This window comes from Schistocerca piceifrons, chromosome 6 (assembly GCF_021461385.2).
Source record: "Schistocerca piceifrons isolate TAMUIC-IGC-003096 chromosome 6, iqSchPice1.1, whole genome shotgun sequence".
Lineage (NCBI taxonomy): Eukaryota > Metazoa > Arthropoda > Insecta > Orthoptera > Acrididae > Schistocerca > Schistocerca piceifrons.
In genome coordinates, this window is record NC_060143.1 from 101389843 (window position 1) to 101416836 (window position 26994).

General features: G+C 40.0%; 1 protein-coding gene across 1 annotated transcript in view; it reads right to left on the reverse strand.

Moving 5' to 3' along the window:
* Positions 1–26994, reverse strand: part of LOC124803167 (lipase 3-like) — a 171323-nt gene that overhangs the window by 17761 nt on the left and 126568 nt on the right. The window contains exon 6 of the mRNA XM_047264349.1: positions 22507–22591. Coding sequence (XP_047120305.1) covers positions 22507–22591 — 85 coding nt within the window. The remainder of the gene's footprint in view (positions 1–22506; positions 22592–26994) is intronic.

The window sequence follows — 26994 nt, forward strand, 5'->3', positions numbered from 1 at the left end:
TGGTGCTGGCGGCTCCCCTATTTCTCACGTGATACCACGATCGTTCACTGTGTATTCTGAGGATGGCTTTAGCATAAGCCGAAACCGATCGCAATAAACAAATGTTATTGCGACCCTGACTTTTGTTTTTACCCAAAAAGTTACCGTTCTAAGCCCACACAAACCCCTTGCCTACATGTCGGTGCTTATATACCTGCATCGGAGACGTGTAGGGTCACACATACACTGCAGAAATGCCCTCAAACGCAGACTTTCTGATCGCAACATAAGTTTCTTAACCATCTCAGCCTCCTCCTGCCTTTTTTTAGTCTGTTAATAAATTCATATGTTTGCAAGTGGTTCAGAATTGTTGATTATATGTCATCCTCTTCCTGTCATGCGGTATATGGAATTGATAGCTGTGTAGTTTAGGACTTCCATGTGATATAAATTCAAGACGACAGTTCCAGAGTGGTGGAATGACATTAATATTTTCCCGGTTTTCTTAAAGCAGGCACCTATATTCAGGAAATTACTAAATACAATTACTTTCTTTTAAAAAAATTAAAAATTCTCCTTGCCAGGTTTGTCTTCATTCGTTCTAATTTGACGTGCTGTTAAATATATTTTGTGTCTCAGAGTACAAGTTGGAAGAACCGATATGTAGGGTGTTTGTTATTGGTAAAAATGAGAGGGAAGTGTAGAGGACAACAAAACGAGTAGTAATCCAAATATAGGTCCAGAAACCAATGGTTTCCCCGATGCGACGTGCGACGACCGAGATCATGAGCACCTTGTAGCACAGTCCCCGTGGTTCCACACTGCACAGCCGGCCGGAGTGCCCGTGCGGTTCTAGGCGCTACAGTCTGGAACCGCGTGACCGCTACGGTCGCAGATTCGAATCCTGCCTCGGGCATGGATGTGTGTGTTGTCCTTAGGTTAGTTAGGTTTAAGTAGCTCTAAGTTCTAGGGGACTTATGACCTCAGCAGTTGAGTCCCATAGTGCTCAGAGCCATTTGAACCATCCACACTGCACATATGCAATTGAGGACGAGTATGTTGCGACAGGTGTTCCACGCGGCCTCTGGTAACGTGAAGACAGCCTTCAACACGTCTCGTCACCGATGTTCAAAAACTCCCAGGCGCTTTCCGATCCCACTGACAGCCATCTACAACGCGTTCCCAGAGTTCATCAGCGCCATCAGCACAGTTAGAATAAACTGAAACATTTAAGGGGCTCCGGAACGCCCTATACTTGCAATGTTAAAATAACGCTTATAAATTACATCTTTCCTCACAAAGTATTTGAGGTAGGAAGTTGAACTTTTACAGATTATTTATTGGAATATGGGCTACAACTTAACACAGGGATTTTACAAAATTTTAGTTCAGTTATTAAAGATGATTTTTTTCAATTGTAATGAAAATTCACAACATTTTTTTTGCAATTTTTTATTTATATATTCAAAAATATACAGTTTTTTGGAAAAAGGCTGTGTTAAATTATGCAGAAGGTACTGTGTAACATTTACTGAAAGTTTGAAACAAATATGTTTGGAAGATCCTTAGAAAACATGTAATTAGTATGAGAAAATAAAAGTTTTGGGAATCGAGCGACAAAGATTGGATTAACTTTTTAGTGCATTCCAGGTCCATAGAATGGATTATCTTCATCCTCTGCAAACTCCTCCTCCAGCTTCTTCTTATTCCTCCTCCTGTTTACTCTTGCTTGTATTTCTAGACTCTTTACAGCCCTGTCTGCAGCCCGAAGGCGTTCCTTGTCTAAAGCAAGCATCGCTCGTTGTTGTGTTCGTAGATTTTGCTACCATTTTCTTCAGTTGTAGTTACTGCAACACTGTTCCAAAAGGTGGTCATGTATGAACACTTATCACATTTCAGTTGTATTTCACTAGCAAGTCCTACGTGCTTTATTATGGAGAGTTCCAGACCAACTTCACTACAGTGAATACATCCGACACAGTTTGAAAAAATTCCTTTGAGAACCGAAATATCAAATATTTCATTCACATCCGATTCGCCCATAAAACATTCATAGTTTTCACTCATTGAACCAAGCTTCTTCTGTGAAGTATTTTCTTTCCCACTTTGACTGCTATGGGCAGGTGTACTTGAGAGGTTAGGTTCACTCACTTGGTTATCGTCTTTATTGTTTACAGTAATAACACATACCTTTGGCTTTCCAACATTTCTCCTTTTCTTAAAAGCCTTCAGAGGATTTCTAATAACTTTACTTTTACTCATTATTATACTTCAACAAAACAGAGACTCAAGAAACAGAATTAATTACGAATATTTTCGAGATAACGACAGAGTAAATAAACATGAAACAATCGACAATCACACCAGCGATATATATTGAACCATCACAGGTTAGCCACAACACATACTTTATCTCACATCACTAAAATGTACCTGATGAACACGGACGTTAATAATAACACCATTTGACAGCAGTTTAACAGCGCCACAGTGGGTCACGCCCATGTAGAACACATTTCAAAAAAAATTTAAAAATAGTTGTAGTCTTCGGAATTGAATAAATTATGTATCTATTAAAAGGTAATAGTCTGCAGATTCAGAAAACGCAAAAAAGTAAAAATTGAACTTTTCATGATTTTGAGCCTTTCCGGAGCCCCTTAAATGTCCCCACACAGAAAATATCCAACGCTTTTGAGTCGGAGGACATAGCTGGCCATGGTATTGGCGTACTGCCGGAATGATAAATCAAACAAGGGCAGTTCATCAGTTTGTAATTTACACCTTATTTGCTGTGTTCCGAAATAAACGTAGCCTTAAGACACTGACAACGCTGTAACGTTGCAACTTGGACGTTAACACTTCTTTGCAAAGTTGACAAATGACTCTGCTGCGGTGTGCAGACATAAACTCTGAGCCTGAGATGTTATTATCACGAATAGCAGCCTGCGAACAGTAGTTGTTGAGAAGAGTTGGAAGTGGTCGGACGCAGGGTGCGGTGGAGGGAAGCCGAGCGACATGAGAGATCGTAGCCTCCCTTGATCGTGCTAGCAGCGCCGGACGAGACTTGGCTGTTAATTGAGGATTTCTTGGTAATTTGCCTTTTGTTGCACGTAGTTGTTACTTGCTTGCGCACTGGAGAGATTTTGTCAGATTTGTGTGTGCATACATTGAGAGTAATACTCGTATCTTTGTCGTGGCCAGAAACGAGTTTATTGAGTAAAGACATTGTGGAATAGTTGAAGTCTGTGTAAATTTTATCAGTGTTTAAATAATCTACTTTGTGAATGTAGTAAATTAAAGTCTTTATTGGTTTCTTTCGTTTTTTACCCAGTTTAGGAGTAGTTGATGAAACCCCTCCTGATCGTTAAATTTCTATATAAATAAAAATTTGTTATGATCACGCTTTGCGCTCTGCATGGATCGCAGTATTGGTTTTGAAATATTTGTAGCGTGATGCTGATCACGCAGTCGCAGTGGCATGACGAGGTATGTTGTCTGTTACGAACAGGAGTATTGCAGACCTGTTGTTAGGAGCAGTTAGAGAATATTTTAAAACTCGCAGTCAGATATTTGAGAACTGATTTCCTTATCACAAGTCCATTTTAAAAAAATAAAAAAAAATAACTAATGTCTGTTTCTTCATGTTCTCAGTCGGAATTCCATTATTCTCAGAGATGCAACGTCAGATATTTCCGTACGTCTTTCAGCTGAACAAACGGTAATTACAAATCTACACTAGTTTAAAAATAATTAAGATCCAGTTTCAACATTGCCTTGACTGCAAGTGTGCATACGCCGTATCGCGAAAACCATTCATTTCTGGAACTATGTCTGTTACTGTTGTTTGCCTGTGTCATTTTCCTCTACTTTCTCCTTTCGTTTGTGCCGATAGTAGTGAAAAGCCATGTATATGCCAGAAAGAAATGTTGCTTAATCAATGAATACCGCATATTTTTTTCTGAAAACATATTTACTTCTTGGTCTGAGTATTAAGTTACTTTAATGACTTTTTACTTACCAGTCCTGATCACATGAACGCTTCTAACCCCTCGCTTTCAACAACTGTTAATACCGAGCGATGTGGCGCAGTGGTTAGCACACAGGACTCGCATTCAGGAGGACGACGGTTCAAACACACGTCCGGCCATCCTGATTTAGGTTTCCCGTGATTACCCTAAACAGCTTCAGGCAAATGCATGGATGGTTCCTTTGAAAGGGCACGGCCGACTTCCATCCCCATCCATCCCTGACGTGAAGGGACCATTGACTTCGCTGCTTGGTCCCCTCCCCCAAATCAACCAACGAACCAACTGATAATCTTGGAATTTTAATGTCATGTCAAATCCATTTGCCCACAAGGCTTCCTTCTCACAGTGTTCACTAACACTTCCTCCTTCCATCCACTGAGCTCAACTATGAGCGCAACACCGAATAGATACCGCTTATTACGCAGATGCGACATTGATGTCACTCTGATATAACAGGTAGAAAATTAATATACAGTAATGCGCACCATAAACCGAATTCGCTGTCAGACCACTGCACCATTTCAGTTACTACTTCACTTGTTCGACCGTCAAATGACTGAGTTGGTAAACATCACATAGGCCTAACTACGGTATATGCAAACATATACACTGCAGAACCAAAGAAACTGGTAAGGGTATGCGTATTCAAATGCAAAGATATGTAAACAGGCAGAACAGGACGCTGCGGTCGGCAACGCCTATATAAGACAAACAAGTGTCTGGCGCACTTGTTAGATCGGTTACTGCTGCTACAACGACAGGTTATCAAGATTTAAGTGAGTTCGAACGTGGTCTTGTATTCAGCGCACGAGCGATGGGATACAGCATCTCTGAGGTAGCGATGAAGTGGGAATTTTCCCGGACGACTTTTTCACGAGTGTACTGTGAATATCAGGTATCCGGTAAAAAAACAAATCTCCAACATCGCAGCGGCCGGAAAATATCCTGCATGAAAGGGACCAACGACGACTGAAGATAATCGTTCAACGTGACAGAATTGCAACCGTTTCGCAAATTGCTGCATATTTCAATGCTGAGCCGTCAACAAGTGTTAGCGTGCGAACCATTCAACGAAACATCATGGATATGGGTTTTCGGAGCAGAAGGCCCACTCGTGTACCCTATGATGACTGCACGACTCAATGCTTTGAGTCTCATAATCGACATTGGCCTGTTGATGACTACAAATACATTGCCTTGTCGGACGAGTCTCGTTTCAAATTGGATGGAGCGGATGGTCGTGTACGGGTACGGAGACAACAACAACGATCCTGCATGTCAGCAGGGGACTGTTCAGGCTGGTGGAGGGTCTGTAATGGTGTGCGGCGTATGCAGTTGGAGGGATATGAGACCCCTGACACGTCTAGATACGGCTCTGACAGGTGACAGGTACATAAACATCCAGTCTGATTACCTGCATCCATTGCTTGGGAAATTCCAGCAGGACAATGCGACACCGCACACCCCCGAATTGCTACAGAGTGGCTCCAGGAACACTCTTCTGGGGTTAAACACTTCCACTGGCCACCGAACTCCTCAGACATAAACATTATTGAGCAAATGTGGGATAACTGGCAAAGTGCTATCCAGAAGAGGTCTCCACCCCTCGTACTCCTACGGAATTGTGGACAGCTCTGCAGCATTCATAGTGTCAGATCCCTCCAGCACTACTTCAGACTCCATGCACTTTGTAAGTAGGCTGTTTACGTTCTTTTATTGGTAACGCCACGTAGCACTCTGTATGAAAATCACTGGCTGTGCTGTGTGCAGTCTGTGGCTGGTTTGCATTGTTGTTTGCTCAGCGCGTAGCGTTGCGCAGTTGGAGGTGAGCCGCCAGCAGTGGTGGATCTGGGGAGAGAGATGGCGGAGTTCTGAGCGGGTGATCTGGACGTGTGTCCATCAGAGACAGTAAATTTGTAAGACTGGATGTCATGAACTGATATATATATATTATGACTTTTGAACACTATTAAGGTAAATACATTGTTTGTTCTTTATCAAAATGTTTCATTTACTAACTATGCCTATCAGTAGTTAGTGACTTCAGTAGTTAGAATCTTCTATTTAGCTGGCAGTATTGGCGCTCGCTGTATTGCAGTAGTTCGAGTAATGAAGATTTTTGTGAGGTAAGTGATTCATGAAAGGTATAGCTTATTGTTAGTCAGGACCATTCTTTTGTATGGATTATTAAAAGTCAGATTGCGTGCGCTAAAAATATTGTGTTTCAGTTTAGTGTTGATCAGAATAGGTAAAGAGCGAAATGTCTGAGTACGTTTAGTTCTGCTCAGCTGTTTGAAAATCAAATAATGTAAGAGTTTTATCAGGACAGTAATTCATTAATTTTTCTAAGGGGACGTTTCAACTTGTGCGTGTTCGCGGGGGCCCTACACGATATTAGGCAAGTGAACCAGTTTCTTTGGTTCTTGAGTTTGTATGCAACATGTAAAACGGATAAACTGTTTCGAAATTGTTATCTGTATACAGTCTCCGCGATTTAGAATCGGAAGAAAACAGAAATCGGAGGAATAATTAAGTACCACTGGAAAGGCTGGAGGACAGAGAACCGGCACGGGCAGAGAGGGTGGGTGTCGCAGCACGTCTGTGTTCGCTCTGAACAGGAAGCATTCGTGCAGGGGCGGGACGCAGCGCTCAGGTGTTGTACGGAGCGACAACATCGGCCTTTCAATTATTCAGCCGCAGATGAAAATATTTGATGCCAACGACAGGTGGCGTGCGCACGAGGCGTTCTGGAGTCGCTCAGTGAAACCCCGAACTTATTATCGCGTTCTCCGAAAAAAACACCCACACTCGCCCGTAGCTCCTCGCGCTTCGGAATCGACACGAATTCAAACAGTGGTGATAGGGGCGTCTGTCAGCTCATTTGACGTGCGACTACGCTGCCGAAATATTTTCCCACTCTTGTTACTCTTTTCAGAAATACATTTGATGATGACGTGCATCGGAATTTGCAGCCATCACATTTTCCGCGCTTCATGCTAGTCTGATGACAGAAAATGCAGATCGAGCAAGCTTTATAATTACTTTATGAGCCAGTGCCCTTCACTGCTTCTATTGGTTGCAAGTTGGCGTATTGTACGTACCACGTACTCCACGAAGAAAAAGATGGCTACCATTACAAATAAAGACAGGTAACTTTTTCCGGCTCTTCCTATGAAATTTCCTTAGGGAAAACGGGTAAGTGGCAGACTAATCATTCGATAGTTTCCTTATTCAGTCGCTCCTTCTTTCTTTCACAGCGCGATGATACTACTTTTCTGGAAATCTCACATTAATGCGTATTTCTGGGTATCTTACGTTAAGTCATTAGTTACAGAGATTTTTTTCGCTTGTTCCAACACCATTCTGCGCCATTATCACCCACAGTTCCATAAAACCGACACCTCCTGCTCTCCTTGATATCAGGTAATTCACTGCTCTTTCAAACACTAACTACATGAAGGGATTTTCTATATCTTTTATATCACCTTCCCTTTTCTATCCAGATTTGTAACTGTCTCTCACCCTCACATAACCATCAGATGTCATGTTGGCACATATGTGCTCAATTTCTGCATGTTACCGAAGTTTCCAATAGTCACCTCGTAAACCATCAGATTTTATGCTAGGGTTCTTACACTTTACCCGTCTAATACCGGGTCGACGTTTTCAACAATAATTTTTACGTGAACTAAACCTGTTGTTGTTGTTGTTGTTGTGGTCTTCAGTCCTGAGACTGGTTTGATGCATCTCTCCATGCTACTCTATCCCGTACAGGCTTCTTCATCTCCCAGTACCTACTACAACCTACATCCTTCTGAATCTGCTTAGTGTATTCATCTGTTGGTCTCCCTCTACGATTTTTACCCTCCACGCTGCCCTCCAATACTAAATTGGTGATCCTTGATGCCTTAGAACATGTCTTACCAACCGATCCCTCCTTCTAGTCAAGTTGTGTCACAAACTCCTCTTCTCCCCAATTCTGTTCAATACATTCTCATTAGTTATGTGATCTACCCATCTAGTCTTCAGCATTCTTCTGCAGCACCGCACTTCGAAAGCTTCTATTCTCTTCTTGTCCAAACTATTTATCGTCTATGTTTTACTTCCATACATGGCTACACTCCATAAAATACTTTCAGAAACGATTTCCTGACGCTTAAATCTGTACACGATATTAACAAATTTCTCCTCTTCAGAAACGCTTTCCTTGCCATTGCCAGTTTACATTTTATATCCTCTCTACTTCGACCATGATCAGTTATTTTGCTCCCAAAATAGCAAAACTCCTTTACTACTTTAAGTGCCTCATTTCCTAATCTAATTCCCTCAGCATCACCAGACTAAATTCGACTACATTCCATTATCCTCGTTTTGCTTTTGTTGATATTCATCTTATATCCCCCTTTCAAGACACTGTCCATTCCGTTCAACTGCTCTTCCAAGTCCTTTGCTGTCTCTGACAGAATTACAATGTCATCAGCGAACTAGACCTATAATGATTAATTTGTGCTAATACCAAGAAAATAAATCACTTTATCAAATATATTCAAAAACTGCAAATGATGTGCAGTTCACCGAAAATACATACAATAATAGTCTCAAGACACTTACGGGCCTTATTTGTGTCACTACGGTAAGATGATGTCGGCAACGAGGATATGGAAGAAAAAATGTTCAAATGTGTATGAAATCTTATGGGACTTAACTGCTAAGGTCATCAGTCCCTAAGCTTAGACACTACTTACCCTAATTATCCTAAGGACAAACACACACACACCAATGCCCGAGGCAGGACTCGAACCTCCGCCGGGACCAGCCTCACGGTCCATAACTGCAGCGCCTGAGACCGCTAGGCTAATCCCGCGTGGCTATATGGAAACACAGCTCACAACAAATCGGGCATTATAATTAGGGAAAGAAAGCTTAGTAATTATTATATAGTTTTATGGGCAACGTGATCAATAGTGCCTAAAATAAATGACTGTGACCAAACTAATATTAATGCCTGTAAATTGGGATTGATTCCTTCGGCCGTAACACGAGAACTGCCGTACAAGTTGCTTCTCCATAACTATCAGCCAAATACATAATTCCAAAATTTTGAATTTGTTCCTTGAAAGCTGCAGAATACAGCTTTCAGAGAATTCTTGAACTTATTCTGAGTTTGAAATTTCACTGGGATGGAAAGCTACATTCCACAAATCAGTACGGATTTAGAAAGTGGTGGATGTGGGGAAGTGAGATGTCTGATTTTTGAGAGCGCATGATCTGGACATGTGTCCATCAGAAACAGTACATTTGTAAGAATGGATGTCATGAACTGATATATATATAACATGACTTTTGAACAGTATTAGGGTAAATACATTGTTTGTTCTCTATAAAAAATCTTTCATTTGCTAACTATGCCTATCAGTAGTTAGTGCCTTCAGTAGTTTGAATCTTTTATTTAGCTGGCAGTAGTGGCGCTCGCTGTATTGCAGTAGTTCGAGTAACGAAGATTTTTGGTGAGGTAAGTGATTTGTGAAAGGTATAGGTTAATGTTAGTCAGGGCCATTCTTTTGTAGGGATTTTTGAAAGTCAGATTGCGTTGCGCTAAAAATATTGTGTGTCAGTTTAAGGACAGTCTTGTATAATTTTTCAAAGAGGACGTTTCATATGTCGACCCTTAGCCGAGGATACCTCACTGGAATCTTCTGATTTTTTCTTGTAGTTTGTGTAATTAGTGTAGCTATTGTTTATTGCTAGTGCGTAATTGTAGAGAGAATCTCCTTTGTAGTTGCAGTCTTTCATTGTTGTACCGTAAAACAGTTGTGGCATGCATGTAGATTTGCACCAAGTATTTCGCAGCTGCGCTTGCAATTAACTAGACATTATTTTCAGTGCTATGTTAATGTGTTTTCTATTTTTTTTTCTTCAAATTGTGCTTTTCTGCGTTGTCGTGTGTAATATTGTGACAATAATGGCGTGTGAAAAACGTAATACTAGGCTCCAAAGTAAACTTGGAAATGACAGTGAAGACGAAAGCAGTGTGTTAGCGCCACCGTGTAATGAATTAACTAATGTTCAACATAGTAATTTGGTAATTGTGCATAGGGAAATGGAGCGGGCGGCAAACAATGGTGTAGACAGTGAAACAATTAGTGAACAGGGAAGCATTATCGATCGATAGGTCGGCAACAGCCCGCCTCAGGAATCGGGAATGACAGGACACAATATTGCAAATACTGCAGATTCAGGTTTTGGGTCCTCACCGTTTTCTCAAATAAGTCAAGAAACATTTTCTGCTTGTCAAAATGTGAATGTTTCCGGTGCAACTTCACTGCCGAAAAGCACTGAGGAACATGTTTCAGACACCAGTGCATTGTTATTACAGTTAATGCAACAAATGGGACAAAGGCTACAAAAGTTAGACACAACGCTTGAACAAAATCAGAAACAAATGGGACAAAATCCTCAAAAGTTAGACACAATAGAACAAAATCTTCAAAAGATAGACACAGTGGAACAACGTCAGAGACAAACACAGCAAAAGCTTCAAAAGTTAGACACCAAACTAGAACAAACACGTGAAGATTTAACTACTGAGTTACATAACATTGAATCGAAATATCAAAAAGTCTGTAATGACGTAAAAACACAAATTTGTGAGCATTTTCTACCTATTTTTCCGCGGCATGAAAATGCATTACAGAATCACGAAGCAGCCATAAAAGAACTGCAAACTATTGTTCATGAAAATCATGAGACCTTGCAAGCTAAAATTGACTCAATTGCATCTACCGATTCGGTTACGCAACTTCCAAAAATTCAGGAAATCTTGAAGGACACAGTACATTCGATTTCAACACAAATGGACACTCTGAAACTTGGTTCAGAAAAACACACTGAGGAAATGTGTTCACTATCGGAGAAAGTAGCCGAACTTTCGGATCAGGTCACTAACTTATCTACAAAGGTAGATGATGATCTGAATGACACAAGACCTGTAGCCTTCACGGACACTGAAGAGTATGAACAAATTAGAAAATTCAAACAAAATCAAAATCAAATCAATACACTGTACAAAAGAGAAATCCGGGAAGTACAAGATCAGTTGGCACAAGTAATACAAGAATTACATATTTCAGAGGACACTCGCGCTCCAGTACGGGAAGAGGGAAATAGAAATACGGAACAACCACAAGATAATAACACAGGACACTGGAAATTATGACAGAAATAGGCAAGGTGCATTGGATTTTGAGACGGAACCGCCAAAACGAAGTAACAATGAGCGATGTGCGACTCGCCGACACGATGATTTTGACTATAAGCTGTTCATTACTACACGTAAATACAAAACATTTAAGAATTCTGACAACGAAATTCGTCCACAAGCATGGATTCATCAATTCTCTCATTGTTTTCATCCCAACTGGTCACTGGAGCACAGGTTAGAATTTATGTGTGGCTACTTGGAGAATGAATCAGCTGTAAGAAAGCGATCGTTCATTCACGATTGTCACAGTGAAGGAGAATTTTATCATGCCTTCCTCTCAGCGTATTGGTCTCAAGCTACACAATACCGAGTAAAACATAGCATCATAATGATGAAACGTTTCGAACAATCTGAATTTTCCAGTCTTATCAAATATTTTGAAGACATGTTGCATAAGAACCAGTATCTTTTAAACCCATACAGCCCCTCAGAACTCATCCGCATTTGCTTAATCAAACTGCCTGAACATTTACGACATATTATTTTAGCAGGACGTTGCAAAGACGACATTGAAGCTTTTCAGGGACTGTTACAAGAACTGGAAATTGACACTGACAATCGCGGAACGCGAAAACAGGAGCACAACAATTACAGGTCACATCTGTCACAATTCCGCGATGACAGAAATAATACACGACAAGGCTATTCTTACAACGTAAATCGTAACCAAAACAGCCACCACCCGTATGACAACCGTTGGCAGAGTAGTAATAATTACAGGGAAAGATCACCTCTCCGCGGTAATGACTATCACAGAGACAATCAGAGAAACAGACAATATGGGAACCAAAATAATTATTATCAAGGGAGACAGAATAACTTTAGATGCAACGGTCCAGCGCGCAGTTACGATTCAGGGAGAAATTCTCCACCACTTAACCGACAAGAAAGAAACTACAGGAACTACCGACATGACGACAGATGATGTGATCGTAACGACAGACCTGAATTGCATCAGAACTGGCGGGATTTAAACAGAGCAGGGCCCTCTCGACAAGGTGAATTTATAGAAGTTAGGTCTCCAAATCCCAATAACGACGCGCGCCGACAAAGACACAATAGGCAATGACTCATACTGCTGGCAGCCACAAAACGTACTTATGAAACTGACGATGCAGCTGCCGTAGATAGTAATTGCGTAAAAATGGAAGACATTAGGGACATCTTACTCCAGGAACACGACGTAAAACATAACAACATTACATATCCTGTGATTCACATTACTGTAAATGACGTAAAATTTACGGCAGTACTTGACTCTGGCAGTCCCATTTCAGTAATTAGTGAAACAGCTTTTAGCAAATGCAACAAATCGGACGATTGCCCCACACTTCCGTTACGTAAGATTAAATTACAAGGTGCAATCGTTGGAAAAAGTGTAGATGTACGCCAACAAACCAACTTAGAATTCTTTTGTCGAAGCCACAGCTTCTCTATGAACTTTCTTATTGTTCCATTATTGTCGACGGAAATTATATTGGGAGTAGACTTTTTGAATGAATACAAAGCAATCTTAAACTTTCACGATGCTGAAATAAGTTTAGAGAAAGAAGGTAAGTCAATAGCTTTGGAATTTGAAGATTGGCTCTCAAACCATGACGAGGAAATTAATCGGCTTTTCCTTCTGTTAGACAACAGTTCGGAATTTTCTACGGAACTAGACACTAACAACCACTCTGCAAGTACTGACAGGGATGATATCGACGGCATATTTGAAACTAATGAGTTAATTCAGAATAAAATTCAAACAATTGAGAATTGTAATGACACTGATAGGCAGGACCTTTTTGAGATTTTACAAGCACATTCTACAGTTTTTACTCACAAAACAGGAACAATCAAGGGATTTCAATACCAATTTCGTGTTCGTGAGCATACTAAATTTTGTGTTAGACCACACGTAATACCAGCACATTATAGGGACCGTGTTAGAACAGAAATACAATCTATGCTTAATGAGGGCCTTATTGAGCCTGCAGTAAGCTCATACAATAATCCATTACATGTTGTTGAGAAGAGAAATGGATCGATCAGGCTTGTCTTAGATTCGAGACAAATCAATATTATCATCATTCCTGAAACAGACAGGCCGCAAACGTTGGAAGAACTTCTTCAAAATTTTAATGGTGTAAAAGTGTTGTCTTCCATTGATCTCAGATCCAGCTTTTATCAGATCGAACTTCATCCAGAATGTAGAAAATACACAGCATTCCTTTGTTTCGGCGTTTGTTATCAGTTTCGGAAACTTCCTTTTGGTTTCATCATTTCTTCGGCAGCATTCATTCCATATTACCTGACTTCTTAAAACGTCACATCACCTTATATGTGGACGATATTCTAATAGCAGAAGCTTCATGGGAACAACATAATCGCATCCTCAACAGTTTGTTACGTATTTTTGCAGAATCTGGAATTACGGTTAACTTGGAAAAGTCTGAATTCGGTAGGTCAAAGGTGAGGTTTGTGGGACATATTATTTCTTCTGAAGGCACTCAGCCGGATCCTGAAAAGTTAGAAGCAATCAGAGCCATTCCAGTTCCATCCACAAAAAAACAAGTCCGCAGTTTTCTAGGTCTCGTAAATTTTTACCGTCGTTTTCTGAATATGCAGATTCTTGTTACACCAAAACTTTGTTCTCTCACTGGAAAAAATGCTATTTGGAACTGGGACGAACAAGCACAGTTGGAATTCAATTCTTTGAAAGAATCGCTACTTAACGCGCCAATACTAGCTCATCCAGATCTGTCACAAGATTTCTGCCTTAGCACGGATTCTTCTGAAGTCGGTCTTGGTGCCCATTTATTTCAAGAATCCATAGAAAATGACACTACTGTTCAGAAAACCACTGCTTTTGCTAGCCGAGTGCTAACAAAATGCTGAAAAAAATTATTCCGTCACTGAATTAGAAGCTTTAGCTATCGTTTGGGCATTTAACAAATTCCGTTTCTTTCTTTCTTTCTTTCTTTCCGGTAAGCACGTAAAAGTATACAGTGATCATCGTGCATTACTATTTCTTATGTCTTCTAAATTAAATCATGACAGGTTAAAACGTTGGGCATTGTTTCTGCAAGAATTCCACTTCACAATAGTCTACATTCCCGGCAAGGAGAACATTGTTGCGGACGCACTGTCACGCGCACCGGCTGGGCTTGAGAAAAGTAACGCAGAAGGCAACCTCGAGAAAAATGTCAATATTCTTTACATTCAGAAAGACGCCTTTGGAAACTTCATCTCCACATCTTTAAAGGACATTGCTCACGATCAAGATAAAGATCCGATTTGGAAAGACATCAAAAGTAAATGGCATGAAAATACACACACTCAGATCCGGCATTATTATCTGGTTAGATACAACATACTCTTCAAACGCTGCACTGTTGATGACAAGCTATGGGTACTTTGCATTCCAGATGATTTTGTTAATAAGCTCATTTGGTACATTCATTTCAGCTACGCACATTTTGGTCCACGAAAATGTTATCATATTCTTCGAACGACTTGTTATTTTAACAATATCGAAAAGAGAATTCGAAGAGTCTTGTCTATTTGTAAACTTTGTCAGAAGGCGAAACCATCTACTATCTCACATCGTGCTCCGTTGTTTCCTATCATTCCTTCTAAATTAAAAGAATTTGCTGCAGTTGATCTCTTGGGACCCCTTGTCAGAACATCGAATGGATTTTCGTACGTTCTAGTCGCTGTTGAACTTACTTCAAAATTTGTTTCTTTCACTCCGTTACGTAAAGCCACTGGAAGGTCTGTATCCAACGCCTTTGTTAAAAATTTCTTACGTGAAGTTGGCCACGTTGCTAAAGTCATTTCAGATAACGGACCGCAATTCAGATCTGCTGTTTGGTCACGCATGCTTCGGAACCATAAAATCAAACCTGTTTTTATTTCATTGTACTCACCACATTGTAACCCGTCTGAACGGATTATGAAAGAAATCAATAAGCTTTGCAGACTTTGTTGTCACAGAAAGCATCAGCATTGGGACAGATATTTACACTTATTTCAAAATGTGCTGAATGAAATGCCTCATGACTCCACTGCTTTACCACCTATTCTTGTACTGAAGAATGAAGAACCACCGAACAGAATCAGAGAGCTTGTACCTTTCCCGAATACACGTAAACTTCGACACAAAGACATAATTGATTTGGCTATTAAAAATATAAAATCTGCAGCAGACAAAAGAAAAAAACTACGCGGTAAAGCAAATGCAAAGAAATTATATATCGGCCAGAAAGTTCTCATTAAAGCTCATTCATTGTCACATAAGCAGAAATACTTAAGTCACAAATTCTTTCTGATTTACAATGGACCTTACAGTATCCGACGTATACCAAATGATAATTGCGTTGAAGTTGAAACTCTGCGTACTAGGAAGAGTAAAGGATTGCACCACATTTCACATGTAAAACCGTTTATTGAGAGATAATCTTTTTTTTAGTAATTTAGTCTTTACTATAAAATTTTTCACTTCACATTACTAGTACTCTTTGTCACACTTACAAACTGTTAACATGTAACTATGTTTTAAAATAAACTATCCAGTCTATAACCTAGGGAACATATTTAGACAGTAATTAAGAATGCATTGTTATAGTGAACAGACGACACAGTGTTATTGTGTGTGTACATTCTTGCTTGTTAGTTGCACAATTACGTAACAACTATAAGGCTCACATACTTAGAACATTTACCAGTACTGCTAATGAGATTTTAATGCAACATTTTGGTTTACTTGAAAATACATTCTGGATTTAAATTACTTTCTGTGAGATACCAGATGACACAGTGGTTAGTTTATGTGACAGCTACACGATTTTATCACGACGCTACTAATGAGTGACAATTTACAATGTTGCTTTTGCGGTGTATCTGTTTTATATCTGCACAGTTTTTCTGAATTCTTCTGGAAAGTAAAACATGTTTTAGTAGTAACTTTTGTGGTATAGTCACAAGGAGACAGCCTTTTCCGTAGCACAACATACGTTACAGCACAGTCACTTCTTCATCACGGCAATAAGCGTAATAACTGAGATATCTATATGTAAAGCATTTCATTTTTGTTTATCATGAGGTAAGTACATTAACTTCTGCAGAACTTAACTTTCGGAGGACGATAACTACGACACTTCCACAGAGATTATCTTACAACAAGACGCATAGTTTAGCGCTACAGTACACGTATTTGAGTGATTAATTTTGTACTTGAAACATTTATTTTTAAAGATCTTTGAATTACAACGATATCAAGGTTTTCCGTGATACATTTCATTCCATTGCTGTAATCTGTAACACCTGAGGGTATAATTACATTTATCCTCAGGTGGGGGGGGGGGGGGCGTACACGCTTACTTTGTGTATCATGTGTTTGGCAAGCACAAGGATCCCTAGCTAATATGGTATTTGCTTATACAACTTTACACGTCAGTACCATATTTCTCTAAGACAGAATTACACAGCTATCTGATCATTTAACTGAGAGAGACAAACATTTTTTTTCTACGTCAGTGACAGATGTTTACGCAATTACACAGCTGGATAACTTCACACTTATGAAATTGTATTTTGTCTTTACTGTGCGAACCCTTCATATGTTTCGGAACCATTGTGATACTATGAGAGCTTTGAATGATGTATTTGGTATGGAATCATGATTTTTAAAGTACTTTTGAGGTAGATGAAACTTTTGACATGAGCAGAGAATTTTTTTTAGGTTTTGAAATTATTGGAGGAGGCTACGATGATTTTGAGATTTGGCTGAGGGTTTATGACATTGTGATGACGATGTGTATTACGCTGTTGCCGTATGTTTATGATCAATAAGCTGATGCTATATGAGGAATTTGATTATGCTATGTATTTATTATGATGAAATATTGAAGAACTGTCTACGAATATGTATATGTCTAATAAACTGTTATATTTACAGGATTTTGTTTCTACACATTTGTAACGCAAATTCTCGACCTGTGAAATTTTTTATATGAGACTGTCACTGTAGTGCAAGCTGGTGTCGTAAATATTTTGGTAAGAAAGTTAAGTGATCACCTGCACGTAATGCGTCATGGGCACCCAGCTGCATGACAGTCGCCTGGAAAACAGCCATTAGTGTGTGCCTTTCAGAGGCACAAGTAAAAAAAAAAAAAAAGGCCATTATCCTTGCTATTGACATTTCTTTGTAGAAAGCGTCGCAAATTCGACACGCTCAAACTTGAAAACATATGATTACACTTTGGAGCTCTTAATTTATGATATTTACTAAAATGCCTAATGAAATTATGAGAAACATTTTTACATCTATTGTCTTTCTAGTTGAGAGATTGCTCAATTTGTTTAATATCTAGTTTCTAGCTGCCCTGCAGCATTGGTTAAAAAAAATTTTATAGATGTACTAATATAAATATTTTATGCCTACGGACCCAGTAAAGAATAACTTTATGATGTACTTAAAAAAAACGAAGGGGCACAAAAAGACATTTCCCTTCATAGGAATGGCATACAGAATTTTCTTTTCAAGTACTTGGTAATTTCATTTGTAGAATAAATTGTGATGCATCACTCTAGTATTAAGATGTGACATAGGTATTAGACATGGCCATCTTTAGTGTAATATTTTTTCTGCTTGAGCTTTGTCATGTTTAGATATAAGTTATTACATTTGCTGCTGCTGTTTGCAGGCACAGTGCTACTAAATTTCATGTTGTATTACTCTGTTAAGCTAGTTTTACTACTGATTTATTTTCAATTCTCATGTGTGAAATTAATGTTTCAAAGACTAATCTCGTTATTTTATTTATTTACTTCTGTCATAATTCCTGTAACACTGATGTATATGTTATTTCGATTCTTTTGTAAATCCTGTGCTTCTACAAATGTTACCTGTACTGTTATGTTCTTTGATGATGTATTTTTTACCTTTGTAATTGTATTCTTATGTTGTAAATTTATAATTGTATAGACACCAGTTCTTCAAATTAAGTATCATTTCACTGCACACGTTTCTGTTGGTCATAGTATATGCACAATTTGTGAAAGAAAGAGGACTATTAGCGCTCCCACGTGTGTTTATAATTCAGCAAGGGACTGGTTAACAGCATTGCTGGTTCTAAGGACAATTCCAAAAACTTTGTGTGTGCACAAGTGATGGTTTGTGGACTTGCTATATTCTCCACAAGACTCTTCGATGGTGATTGTGCACCTCCGCAGTCGCAACAGATGGCTGCTGGCCGTCTCTACAAGGACTATAGTGGGTCTGCATCTTTGATGGCCCACCAATACCATTATTTCTACAAGGACTACAGTGGGTCTGCACCTTTGATGACCCACCAATACCATTATTTCTACAAGGACTACAGTGGGTCTGCACCTCTGGTGGCCCACCAATACCATAATCTCTACCAGGACTACAGTGGGTCTACTCTGTGATGACCTACCTACCAATATTCTTCAAAACGTCGAATGACTCTGCTGTGGGTTTCCTCTGTTGTGGCCCATTACCTGTCTGCATGTCGAGAGTCAGCACTGTCTTTCCGTTGGAAGGACAACACTACTTCTTCAAGACTGCATGGAAATCCACTACTTCCGTGTGCATTTTCTTTTACAGCTCAGACTTTGATAAAAACACTGCAATTTTACTGTGATGAATGATCAGGACTGTCTTTATGGACTGTGAGAAAATTTTAGCTTATGGCCAACATTGTATTAATAAGTGTGTGCATTTGATTTCTTTGTTATTGAAATTAGGAAAAATTTTTTCAAATCTGTATTGGCCACTGCCCAAAACAATTTGTAAAATTTTTTGTGGGGAGCATGGGGGCTATGTAAGTAGGCCGTTTAGGTTTTATTATTGGTAACGCCACGTAGCGTTCTGTATGAAAATCACTGGCTGTGCTGTGTGCAGTCTGTGGCTAGTTTGCATTGTTGTCTGCCATTGAGGTGTTCGGCAGCTAGATGTTAACAGCGCGTAGCGTTGCGCAGTTGGAGGTGAGCCGCCACCAGTGGTGGATGTGGGGAAGTGAGATGTCTGATTTTTGAGAGCGCATGATCTGGACGTGTGTCCATCAGAAACAATACATTTGTAAGAATGGATGTCATGAACTGATATACATATAACATGACTTTTGAACAATATTAGGGTAAATACATTGTTTGTTCTCTATAAAAATCTTTCATTTACTAACTATGCCAATCAGTAGTTAGTGCCTTCAGTAGTTTGAATCTTTTATTTAGCTGGCAGTAGTGGCGCTCGCTGTATTGCAGTAGTTCGAGTAACGAAGATTTTTGATGAGGTAAGTGATTTGTGAAAGGTATAGGTTAATGTTAGTCAGGGCCATTCTTTTGTAGGGATTTTTGAAAGTCAGATTGCGTTGCGCTAAAAGTATTGTGTGTTAGTTTAAGCACAGTCTTGTACAATTTTTCAAAGGGGACGTTTCAAACTCAGCATGCACTTTTCCTGCATGATATCCTGCTAACCATTGATGAAGAGCAAAAGGCAGATGGCATAATCCTAGATGATTATCGGAAAGCCTTACACACGGTGCCGCACTGCAGACTGTTAACGAAGCTACGGGCGTTCGGAATACGTTTTCAGCTGTCTACATCTATATCCACACAGGTACTCCGCAAGCCGCAGTATAGTGCGTGGCGGAGGCTGCCTACTTACTACTCCATTCCCAAATAGAGCGAGAGAAAAACGACTGTCTGTACGTCTCCGTACGCGCTCTAATTTCTCGTATTTATCTTCGTGGTCCTTACGTGCGATGTATGTTGGTGGCAGTAGAAGCGTTCGGCAATGAGCTTCAGATGCCGGTTCTCTACTTTTTCTAAATAGTATTTCTCGGAAGGAACATCGCCTTCCCTTCAGGGATTCTAATTTGAGTTCCCGAAGCATATCCGTAACACTTACGTGTTGTTGGAACCAACCGGTAACAAATCTAGCAGCCCGCCTCTGAATTGCTTGGATGTCTTCGTTCAGTCCGACCTGGTAAGGGTCCCAAACACTCGAGCAGCACTCAAGAATAGTTCGCACCATCGTCCTATATGCCGTCTCCTTTACAGGTGAACCACTCTTTCCTTAAATTCTCCCAATAAACCGAAGTCGACCATTCGCCTTCCCTAACATACATCTCACATGCTCGTTCCACCTCATCTCGGTTTGCAACGTTATGCCCAGTTATATAAACGACTTGACTGGGTCAAGCAGGACACCAACAATAATGTATCTGAACATTACAGGTTTCATATTTCTACTCATCCTTATTAACGTAAATTCTTCCAAATTTAGGGTAAGGTGCCATTCATCATACCAACTGGAAATTTTGTCTGTCTTGTGTCTTCCTACTCAACTTTGACATCCTACCGTACACCACGGTATAATCAGCAAACAAGCGCAGATTGCTGCCCACTCTGTCAGCCAAATCATTTATGTATACTGAGAGCAACAGCGGTCCTGTCACACTTTCCTGGGGCACTCCTGACGATACCCCTGTCTCTGATGAAAACTCGTGCCGTCGAGAACAACACACTGGGTTGTATTACTTAAGAACTCTTCGAGCCACTCACATATCTGTGAACCTATTCTGTACGCTCGTACCTTCGTTGAAAGCCTGCAATGGGGAACCGAGTCAAACGCTCTTCGGAAATCTAGAAATATGGAATCTGCATGTTACGCTTCCTTCATCCATAGTTCTCAGTATATCATGTGAGAAAAGGGAAGCTGTATTTCGCATGACCGATGCTTTAAATGAGCGGCTCGAAGACTTCTTAAGTAATATATGAAGATGGTATTTGTTCTTCCAGACATATCCGAAAGAACAGATACCATATTCATATAATTAAGGCTAACCGGCAATTAACCTTCTTCTTCTGAGCTGGAGGCACACGCATTGCCCGAACTCTTACGGGACTCGGTAAGATTGTCTGCCGCGAGTAATGGGTGTAATGGGCAGGGGCACTACGAATGTAGTGTGTGGACATTAATTTGGGAAAGTGGGTCTCACGGGTGGCTCAGATGGATAGAGCGTCAGCCATGTAAGCAGGAGATCCCGGGTTACAGTCCCGGTCGGGGCAGACATTTTCAACTGTCCCCGTTGATGTATATCAACGACTGTCGGCAGCTTAAGGTCTTGACTTAATTATCATTTCTTAAGTAATAGGACGCAGTTTGTAGTCCTCGACGGCGAGTGTTCATCACAGATGAGGGTATCATCAGAAGCGCCCAAGGTAAGTGTTATAGGACCGCTATATACACAAAATGGGTGGGCAGTAATCTGCGGCTGTTTGCTGATAACGCTGTGGTGCAGGGGAAGATGTTGAGTGACTGTAGGAGGGTACAAGAAGACTTAGACAAAATTTCTAGTTGGTGTGAAGAATGGCACATTGCTCTAGATGTAGGAAAATGTAAGTTAATGGGAATGAGTCGGAAAACAATCCACTTGTATTGGTGTACAGAATAAGTAGTGTCCATGTCGATTAAATACTTATCCGTAACAGTGTCGAGCGATATGAAATGGAGCGAACATTTAAAAACGGTAGTACGGAAGGTGAATGGTCGACTTGCGTTTACTGGAAGAGTTTTAAGACTGTATGGTTCATCTGTAAAGGAGACTGCGTGTAGATCACTAGTGCGTCCCATTCTTGAGTGATGCTGGAGTGTTTCGGGTCCCCACGAGGTCGATTAAAGGGAGACATCGAGGCCCTTCTGAGTGGGGCTGCTACATTTGTTACCGGTAGGTTCAATCGATTGGTCAGTATTACGGAGATGCCTCGTGAGCTCAAATGAGAAAGACTTTATGGTAGATGACATCCTTTTCGCGAAACAGTACTGAGAATATCTACTGGACCGACATTTCACGTTGACTGTAGAACCATTCTAGTGCTCCCAACGTACATTTCGCGTAGGGACTACGAAGGTAAGAGTATTAGGGCTCGTACGTAGGCACTTAGACAGTCGGACTACGAAGGTAAGAGTATTAGGGCTCGTACGTAGGCACTTAGACAGTCGTTTTTTACTCGCTCTGTTTGCGAGTGGGAGAGGAACGGAAGCGACTAGAAGTGGTACAAGCTACCCTCCACCATGCTCCATACGCTGACTTTTGCAGTGTGTATCTAGATAAGATGGACTTCCAAAACACCATCGCTGCTGGGTCAGCACAGTAACGTCTACCTCCCAAGTTCAGAAATACGACATAAAATATAAAAACTTGACTTTGTTATACTAAATCTCACCTGACGCCATGAGCTGCATAAAGTGGCACATGGTCTTGATGGACGTCTGCGTTGGATAATGGGCAAACAGCTCAGGCAAGAGAGTCTGCAAAGAGAGAAATGGTTGTTAAGCAAAGACAAATGTTGTCGACAGAGAATAAAGCTTTGATGGTAGTAGTTTTTGTTGTGCTGTACGAAGATGGTCCATCATCCGATGTAACAAGAGCCCTCACGTGTATAAAAACACCCCGCGAGAATTAAATTCCATGTCTAGATAGAGGAGATGATCAAAGCTTTTAAATGCTGCCGGTAGATGGAGGTAGCTGTGCCGTTGCCCTCCAAAGTACAGTTTCAAGGTGGAGGGGTTGACTGATACGGGTAGTCGCCGATTAAAGTGTGAAGTGTAATAATATTTTTGCTTTCAAAGAAAACGTTCCAGGTTTAACTCATCACCACCTAGTTAAAGCCTACGGAGCGAGTATAAGGTCACAAAAAAGGTGTGGTTTTGTGGGAGGAATTTTATAGAGGCTGAATAAACGTGTGAGAGTTCAAAAGTCACCGCGACGAAGCGCTTCTAACTGTATGGCGAAATCACAATCGTCCAGTTTAACCACTCGATTGGCCAGTCCACTGTTTTTTTTTCCATTCAGTCGGTTGTTTCTTTCAGTTGAAAGATACAACTGGATGAAACTAGTCTTTGCGGCCATGATCAGGTATAAGCATATTTTTCACCTACTCTCAGGGTGCGAATGGTTTTGGTTTCACTCAGTGCGAGACAAACGGCTAACACAAGTTTCTGACTGCAATGTCAGTAGCTGTATGAAAGCTTTCACTCAGTTTCCCGATAGGAGTGTTTCCTTTTAGATACTTCTTCAGCCTTTTCGGTTACACGTGACCCATGACAAGGGTTGCCATCATTTTAAAGACATGTAACGTACCTTATTTCAAAGAGAGTTAAATGAAAAGTACATGTCTAAAAATGAACTATTTTCAGAATTTGTGTGTTATTTATCGAAATAGGAATTTTTCGGACTTCTGGCCTTAACTATCAATATTTGATTAGTTTTTAACAGTTTAATAACTGTCATTACCTTACAAATTTATGTTTAAAGGAACAGTGAGGACTTGATGTTAGATTTTCAACTTCAAGAATCAGACCGCTAAACAGGTAGAACTGGAACTATCTCAATATGATAAGTAAATTTGAAAGTTCATTGTAATCTTCGCTCCTTTCAAATCTTCATAAAGGACTTTTCTTATTAATTGCTGAGGCCATGGTCCTTTCCTCTAATTGGTTTCGCACCCATTCCCCTTAATTATATTTCGCTGAATACTGGCGTGATGTGAACAGCAAGCTTAGAGGATACCTTTTTTCTTAACTGGGGAATTAATCACGTGCTTTTCAAACATATCCTGCTGCTTGTCGTAAGCTTATTTTCACGAAACATGCTTGTCACATTCGTCAGTTTTCTCTTACCAGCCTAGTATTCGTCTAGACGATTGTTGGGAAAACGCCTAAATGACTCAGACTGGCCGACAGACAGAGTACAGACTAATTGCTATAAAATGATGAATAATTCAGCTAATATGCAAAACTACAACGGACTATACGGATCTCTTTTGATTCGATTGCTGCCACAGTTTCACTTGAAGGAAATGAATGAATGAATGAATGAATGAATGAATGAATAATAGTCCAACCGGCAAGTAAAACTATTACATTTCACTCGAAAGAAATGAATGAATGAATAATAGTCCAAGCGATACGTAAAAGTATTACTGACTGAGTTGATTGTTTTCATTTGGTTATTCCTGTCAGTAAACATAAGTCGGGTCGAAGGTTTATCTCAGCGCAGTCGTAGCATTCGTATGTGGCAGACTGCACATGAACTCAACATCACTGGCAGGGCAGTCGATATGTTGCATAACACGTCGGACTACCAGAGGAATTCATGCAGCAACTCTTACCTGTCAGATGAGAGTGAAACAAAGCGAATGGTGTTGCCCCGCCAGCACTTCTTGCTGTATTAGGAGGAGCGCAAGCCCATTCGTGTTCCGAATCGTCACAGGGGACGAAACAGAGGAGCATATTGTAGCAACTAAGCCAAATAAAATGTCAGTGTCATGGACACACCCTCCTTTTCCCCTGACAAGATTCAAAATAACAGTATCGGCTAATAAAGGTATTGTCATAGTTACTCAGGACACGCAGGTTGTGCTACTGGCTTATATCCTCACCCATGGTGTAATTGGACGTCCACCTCTAGCATTACTTTGCCTCAACAGTGGTTGTCGATACCAGTATTACTTTTCGTATTTTGGACAGGTCGGTATTATCTCAGTTGTTTTTCTGAAAACTTTCATATAATCTTATAAACAGTATTTTATATTTCAATCTAAAATTTATGAAAAGGAATTACTTTATAAAATATTTTAGTTTCGATGTTACAATCGATAAATACTGGTTCAGAATGTACAGTTAAAATTATTTTTTAGAAACATTTGAAATTACCAATTATTTGCACACTTAATATTTCTGTTAATAATTATCCTGTACTGTTTACTACGTTTATTTCTATATTAATTTATGAAATAATAATAGATATCAATAATGTAACACAAACTAGTAGGAATTCATTTATTAAGAAAAATTTTAACCCGTCTGGAATATTGTTATTTCCGCAGAGTGTGAAAGTCATAAGCTTGCCTCTGCTGTGATCGGACGTATTTTCTATAATAGGCGTCAACAATGTAATTTCGGCTTCGTTAATGTGAAAAATCAAAACACTGTATGAAATACTAAAACGTGAGAAAATCAGTGGAAAATATATATACGTAAAAAAATTCTATAACAACGTTCTTCCGATTTATTTGGTTCAAACCAACAGTGAGGACCTGATGTTAGATTTTCAGCTTCAAGAATCAGACCGCCGACAGGAAGAAATGGAGCTATCTCAACATGACAAGCTAAGTAAATTTGAAAGTTTATTGTAATCTTCGCTCCTTTCAAATCTTCATAAAAGACTTTGCTTATTAATTACTTGGACTGGACATTGTTTAATGTGGACAATAGATGGAAGAAGGAAGGGGGGGGGGGAATACAATGGGAACACGCGTTAATATTGCCCCGCTGGAACGGTTGCAGACAGCGATTCGGAGGAAAGGACTGAGATTACGTTCGACAGGTATCGTATTTCTGCACGAAAACACCCAACCACAGTTGGCTACGACGAAGGGTGATTTTGTTCAGATTTTCCGATGGAATGCATTGGAACGTCGTCCAAACGGACTGGATCCCGCACGAAGAGATTTGACATCTCTTCGGTCTACTGAGGAACCCTGCGACAGGTCGTCACTTCAGAAGCCATTTATACTTTAGCAGGCCGTTGCTAAGTGACTCCTATACATGGACCCTGATTTATTTCATGCTGGTTACAGTATACCTGTTTTCCGACGAAACAAGTGCTTGGACAACCATGGTGACTATCTGGCAAACTAATATGTGCCAGTAGTTTACAGACTCTGTGTACCTCTAGAATAAATCTTGTGCCTCAGTGGACCATCCTTAAATGTAGCCTTAAGGTAGACACACAAACACACACTAGGACTGTAGATAAAATGTCGATATATCGATTCTTTTTCCAAAAGTATCGATTTAATTATGTGGCTTACCTTCTACGATATATCGATATCGAAATGGCAATATCGATGGCCGATATTTTTATATTATATTTTTTGGAGATTTTCGGTAAATATTTGAAGTTGATCTTTTGATATTGTAGTAGAACTTAAATTTACTTTCACTGTGTGGAGGTGTCTTACTGCTTTATGAGCTTCCATCACGTCCAGACATTCTCTTTATTTGTGTGAAACAAGTTAGTATAGGTGGGACAAAGAGGGGTAGCGACGTGACTGGAATCGCAAGACTTCCGTTCTGAAGAAATAGCACACCAGCTGCGGTAAAAAAAAAAAAGTCGGCATTTTTGAATAACAGCTGCTGATAACTATGAACAAAAATCTAAATGACAAGATTAGTCTTTTCGGTGGGCGGAGGCGTGGAGGGAAATGCTGACGTAATCGGTGCTCGGCGCTACTAACGCGAACTGCAACGTTTAACTTCACCACGCAATTTTGATACTACAACTGCTAGGTCTCAGGCGTTTGCAGAAATCAAAAAACGGGGAAGTCGATATGAAGTGTTCTGGACAAATCCGATATGTGACGAAACCGAACGACGGACCCATCAGACACCGTTTATTGTGCCACTTACATGCAGTTACCATTGTTAGCAAAGTTGTTATCGCCGAGAGTGAACGTGCATGGTTTTCCTTCCAATTCTTGCTCTAAGGAGGATAAGCAAGCTGTTAGTTTGTTGATGTACAGATATAACAAATAATAAATCAATGCTTAAATATACAGCTCTAAAACCGGTAGTATATTTACAGTGTTTAATCTTGTGTAATACATCTCGCTCCGTCATGTGTAATTTTGTATTGTGTTCTTTGACGA